Source organism: Mustela erminea, chromosome 1, assembly GCF_009829155.1.
Source record: "Mustela erminea isolate mMusErm1 chromosome 1, mMusErm1.Pri, whole genome shotgun sequence".
Classification (NCBI taxonomy): Eukaryota; Metazoa; Chordata; class Mammalia; order Carnivora; family Mustelidae; genus Mustela; species Mustela erminea.
In genome coordinates this window covers 105,029,926-105,035,925 of record NC_045614.1, presented here as the reverse complement: position 1 = coordinate 105,035,925, position 6,000 = coordinate 105,029,926, and the positions used below count along the sequence as shown (strand labels likewise).

At 53.4% G+C, this 6,000-nt stretch overlaps 1 protein-coding gene across 1 annotated transcript; it reads right to left on the bottom strand.

Annotated features, from left to right (window-relative positions):
• Positions 1 to 1,912: 1,912 nt before the first annotated feature.
• Positions 1,913 to 5,303, bottom strand: GP5 (glycoprotein V platelet). The gene is given in 5 exon segments (XM_032342169.1): positions 1,913 to 2,600; positions 2,602 to 3,176; positions 3,178 to 3,894; positions 3,896 to 4,234; positions 5,199 to 5,303. Coding segments are annotated over 5 exon segments (2,025 nt in total). The 3' UTR covers positions 1,913 to 2,311.
• Positions 5,304 to 6,000: the final 697 nt, after the last annotated feature.

Sequence of the window (6,000 nt, the reverse complement as noted above, 5' to 3'; positions counted from 1 at the left end):
TTTCTGGGAGATGTTTTAGTTGGAAGGGGCACCAAAAGGTAAGGCCCACTGAAGGGTGTACTTGTTCTATGCTTTGCTCTGTCCCTGCACTTAGAACTGGGCCTGGTACAGAGGAGGTGCTCCACAGAGAGCTACTGAGTGCATGAGCAAATGCAAAGGCACTGAGGCACGTCAGGACACTGTGTTCTGAGAGCTAATCAACGTAACAGCCAACGTCTGTTGAGCCACCTATGCTCCCCCTCAGCCACTGACTTCACTACGTGGCTTGTGTTATCTCATTTCATCCTAGAGACAACAGTATGGACCTGCGTCCTCCTCACTCTCCTGGTAAGGAAACAGGCTTTGAGAGCTAGGTAGCTTGCCCAAGAATACACATTCATCAAAAAGTCTGGGTTTTCCCACAAAACAAACTGAGGGTTGGGGGTGGGGAGGGGGAGGGAGAGGGGGGTTGGGTTATGGACATTGGGGAGGGTATGTGCTATGGTGAGTGCTGTGAAGTGTAAACCTGGCGATTCACAGACCTGTACCCCTGGGGCTAATAATACATTACATGTTAATAATAATAAAAAAAGAAAATTCTGGGTTTTATGCTGTAGGTAAGTCTTGAAAGGTAGAAATAAACAGGACAAGGTAGGGCCCAGGAGCCCACAGTGCAGGGGGCACATCAACACAGACTCCAGGCTCCAGGGTGAAGGGTGAGTGGACCACCTGGCAGGGAGGAAGATGCTTAGAAACCTGAGAGGCGAGTACACAGCAGGGAACACTTGAGGCTGCCTGGGCCTCAGGGAAGGCTTTACCCACTTGGCCTGGAAGAAGTCCACGTGGAAATGCCAGGAACCCAGCTCTTCCTGCTCTGTATCCGACTGGCGTTCAGAGGACCCCTTGCTCTGGACCATGAGCACACAGACCCCAACCACACAGGGCTGAGACCAACCACAGGAGAAGACAAGCTGATTTAATGTGATCTCCCATTTGAGAAAGTTTGCTCTCACCTTCCCGTGCACAGAGAAAAAGCCAACTCAGAACTCTCCTTTTGCAATCATGACAGCAGGAATAATTGCTTGCTCTTTAATAAGAGCTAACATTTATTGAGCATTGACTGTATGCAGGGCACTAGGTGGAGTCAGCACATGATTTATTGCCCTTAACTCTCACAAAAGCTCTGTGAGGGCAGGTCCTCTTTGTCCCTCTCCTCTTTGTCCCTCTCCAGGACACCAAAGCTTGGAGAATTCAGGGGTCTGGCCCAAAGCCCTGTGAAGTTAATAAGTGGTGGGGCTGGGATTCGACACCATGGCTGTCCACTCTCCAGCCCATGTTTAAACCAGTGCTTCTCACAAGCACAGACACACAATTAAGCAACAAAGGCTTTATAACTCTCAGCTGGGAGACTAAACGAGAACGTGATGCTACCATAATAAACCGGAAACCAAGCTTATCATCACATTCATGAACACCCGGCCCATGAGAGGTGCTCCATAAATGCTTTGAAATGAGGTGGCATTTAGTTCCAGGAAATGGAAACCAACCCAGTGTCACAATGACACACTTCACCCACAGGGGAAGCTAGGAGAAACTTATAGAGCACGCACACATGCGGACAGAGCTCTCCTTGGCAGGCACACACAGTTACTCTGCGGGTCCAGCCCCCTCGAGGCTTAAGCCTCCCAGCGACCTCCCCCTCCTCCCACTTCCGTCCCTGGGTGCTGAGAGGCTTTGGGCTCAGTAGGCCTCCTCTGAAAACAGGCGCTGCAGGAAGGAAAGCCAGGCAGCACTCTCCCCAGTAGCCCACAGTTCAGAGATACATAAAGTGAGAAAAAGATAAGACAAGGGAAGGCACCCGAAGAGTTCTGCTTTTCTAGAGTAAAGAGAAGGACCCTCCCTGTCCCCCAGGAAAAGCCACCGTCCCTGGGATCGCACAAGTTCATTTTATTGATTCATTTCATTAACATTTACCGGACCTCCCGTGCAGGAGACAGGCCCCGGCCTGGAGCTGGCTGGTTCATCTGCACCCTTCCTCCACCTGGAGGAGCCCAAACACACACACACACACACACACACACACACACACACACACACAATCCGAGGCCCCTGGGGCACAGCGCATAAGGGTACACAAAGGCCAAGCGAACGCACCCAACTTAGAGGTGTAAGGACTCCTTCTGCAGGGTGGAGGGAGGAGGAGGGACAGCAGGAGGTGGGAAGGGGTGAGGGAGCGAAGGAGACGGGGAGGGAGAAGAGAGAGGAAGACAGCAGCAGCCCGGCAGTATTCTCCCCCAGAGCCACCTCTGCCAACACTCTGGCCCCGTTTTAATTACGTGCAAGGTTTCCCCTTTGACTCTCTCTCTCTCTCTCTGATTAATCTTCGAAAGAGCCGGCCGAGTTTAACCACAGCAAACACGATGATCCCCGTTATGACGGCCTGGGTAGCTAAAAGCAGAAAATAAAGCCCCCAGAACAGGCTGTGGTCTTGGCGTGGACCCCGGGCCCCCAGCTGCGCCCAGACCCCGGGCTCCGAGCCGGCGGGCGCCAAGGCCGGCCGGGTGGCGGCTGGGGCAGGGCAGGGAGGCGGGCCGCGGGGGTCCGGGCACTCCGGGTCCTCGCGCCCAGAGCGGCAGGCTGGCGCGAGGTCCGGGGCCGCGGCACCGCGGGGGCAGGCTGCAGTCGCAGCGCCAGGGATGGTGGCCGAGCCCGATTTCCGCCAGCCGGGGCAGATCCGCGAACGCGTCAACGGGCAAGGTCTCCAGCTGGCTGTGCTCGAGCTCGACCCGCTCCAGGCCGCGGGGGTGGCGGAAGAGCGCGCGGGGCCGGGCCCGCAGCCGGTGGCGGCGCAGCAACTCGCGGCGCAGCTGGTCGAGGCCGCGCAGCAGGGCGCAGGGGAGCGCGGCCAGGCGGTTGGAGTGCAGCGCGAGCTCCCGCGGCGCCGCCAGCTTCCGGAGGGCGTCCTCGGGCAGCGCGCGGAGGCGCGGGCTCACCGTCACCCCGAAGGCGCGCAGGCCGCTCAGGGGGCGCAGGGCGGCGGCGGGCAGGGTGCGCAGCCGCGTGCTGTTCAGCCACAGCTCCCGCAAGCCGGCCAGCTCCCTGAAGAGCACCTCCGGCAGCTCTGCCAGCGGGTTCTCGAACAGGGTCAGGAAGGGCAAATCTCGCGAATGAAGAAGAGCGCGGTGGACGGGGGGTGGGGGTAGGGGGCAGAAACTCCAGGCGGTTTCTGGAAAGCGTCAGGGAGCTCAGGCTCCAGAGCGTGTCGAGGGCTCCGGGGGCGATGGAGCGGAGGTGATTCCCGTGCAGCGGCAGCTCCTTCGGGGCGCGCAGGTGGCTCAGCAGCCCGGTTCCCAGAGCCTCGAGCCGGTTCGAGTGGAGCGCTAGCTTCTCCCGCTTGGCCTGCGCCTCGAGCAGTCCCCGGGGCAGGTGGGGCGGATTGTTTGCCGACACGTCCCGCAGTCTCAGGTTCCCCAGACGGCTGAGGAGGCGAGCGGGAAGGACAGCGAGCTGGTTTGGGTTCAGGAAGAGCTCCGGCAGGTCAACCAGTTTCCCAAACATGTTCTGATCGATGTCCTTCAGTTCGTTGCGGTCCAGAAACAGCTGCTCCAGCAGCACCACCTAGTCCACCAGCGCGGCCGGCAGGTGCGTGATCCCGTTGCGCGACAGCCGCAGGGTTTTAAGTTTGATCAGGTCGTGGAAGGCGCCAGGGGCGGTGGAGGCCATGGGGCTGTCGGTCAGCATCACGCGCTGCAGGACCGTCATGCTGCCAAAGCTGTTGTTCCGCAAGGTGCCAGGGCCCATTCGGAAGAGCAGGATATGCGTGAGGTTGGCGGGCAGGCCAAGCAAGGCGGGGCGGGCCACGGGGCCCCCGGAGCACTGCACGGTGTCCCGCAACACGCACTTGCAGGCCGGGGTGGGGACAGGGGAACGGCTGGGCGCGCGGGGGCCCCAGCGCCGCGCACAGCAGGCGCTCCTCAGCATGTCTGCAAAGGCGACGGCGGGACGTCTGCAGGCGACACGCAAGGGCTGGCGCTCGGGTTCCAGCCTTGGAATCGTGCAGAGGCAGGAGTCTTTCGCCCGGACTGTCACTAACTTTGAATGTGACCCAGACACAACTAAGTAGCCCTCTTTTCCCAGGAGGGCAGGTGTTCCTGGGTGGTGGAAACACATTCGCTTCACCCCCAGAGGTCCCATTCTTCGGTTCTGCCGATTTTCTACTCCCGGTTGAAAGCCCCGAGATTAAAGCGTTTTCCAGCTATAGTGAAAAGCCAGTGCTTTAAAATCTTTCCACAGAACTAATGAAAACAATCATTCTTACATGGAGGCTCACAGACATCACTAAGCAGGGCCCACGGTGAAGAGAGCCCTGCTCTTCCTGCCTTTACTCAGCAGTGGCTATAACCAAATCAGGACGGTAACAGCACAAAGTCTGGGAAAACAACAGCAACCACCACCCGATTCCTTGCACAGTTGTGCTACGTGCACAGCACCTATTCTACAAAAACAGTAACACCCTCAAATAGCGAACACCTTCAGTTAGCCACAGCGAGAAAAGCAGGGAATACCTAGCACTTTATGCCATTCATTATTCTCAGCGTTTTATTTACATTAATTCGTTCAATCTTTACAATAACCCTATGAGCTAGACCCTATTCTTATCCCGGGTTAAAGGATGATGAAACTAAGGCACAGAAAGGGTAAGTAACTTAATCCGGGTCACAGAGCTAGAATCTGAGAACAGTATTTCTGTGTCTCAAAAAGGAACTATCATTTCTAAGATGCTTAACAAAAAATATGAACTCATGGCATTGAATTACATGTGAAATATATACAATAATACTACTCTGCCAAAACAACATTTCTCAAATGTAATTTTACGCAAATAATTTCTTGTACAAAATTTTACAATTTATGCCCATATCCAAGCCCTCAGTTACCTTGGCCTGACCTAAAATGGTGCTGTGCGGGAAAGTAACTGAGGGACTCAGGGCTTTTCCTGTGGTGCAGCTCTTTCCAAAGGAAGAGGGAAGTACCCTTGCATCCTGAGGATAAAGACTTTACCAGAATAAAAGTCATGGGAAGGACCCTATCTCAGAGGGAAGATTCTGGTTTTTAATGACAGAAAGCTTCAAACTGAAAAAGAAACCATATGTAATTTAAATCCTGTCCACCCTGAGTAAGAGCAGAAGAGAGAGCGGTTTCTCCATAAAATGGCACACCATGACAGTGATGCTAGGACAGCTTAGTGACACGGCTGGATCACTGTGGCAACCATACTCCTGGATGGGCCACACTTCCATCCACTCTTCCTTTCCCCACCACATTGCCCCAATTCTCTATTCCAGTTCTCTTCTCCCACTCTGAGGAATAGTAAGGCCAAAAACATTCTCCAGTGTGTTTGAAAATGGCACCACAGTGTTGAAGGGTGTTCGTATATTCAATTTAACTTGGGAATGTCCAGCTGCTTTCCACAGTAGTACCCATATGTAATGTCACCTACAGTGTATGACAGTTCCTGTGCCTCACAGCTCTGCCCATACTTGGAATTGATTTTTTCAATTTAATTTTTTCCATTCATATAAAGTCATTGTCTCTGTGTGGTTTTTTCCTTCTTCCCCACTTCATGAGCTTGAGCATCTTTTCATATTTTTAATGCCCACTTGTGCTTCATTTTCTCAGAGATGTTGGGTTCTTTTGCCCATTTTCCTATATGCAAAATGTTTTTTTTTTAACTATATATTCTGGATGCTAATCCTTTTGTCATTTTTTTGTTGAATATCTTCAGCTAGTTTGTGGTTTGCCTTTTTCAACTTCAAGATGTCTTTTGATGGACCTAAATCTTAATATAGACCAAGTTATCAGTCTATTACGATTTATGTTTTTTGTATCAAAGTAAGTCCTCCTCTCTTCCCAAGTAAGAAGAAGAAAGTTCTCCTATAATGCCTTAGAGTTTTATAGTTTTGTCCTTTCTTTTTAGGTCCTTAATCCATATTGAACTGATATTTGCGTATGATGTGTTTG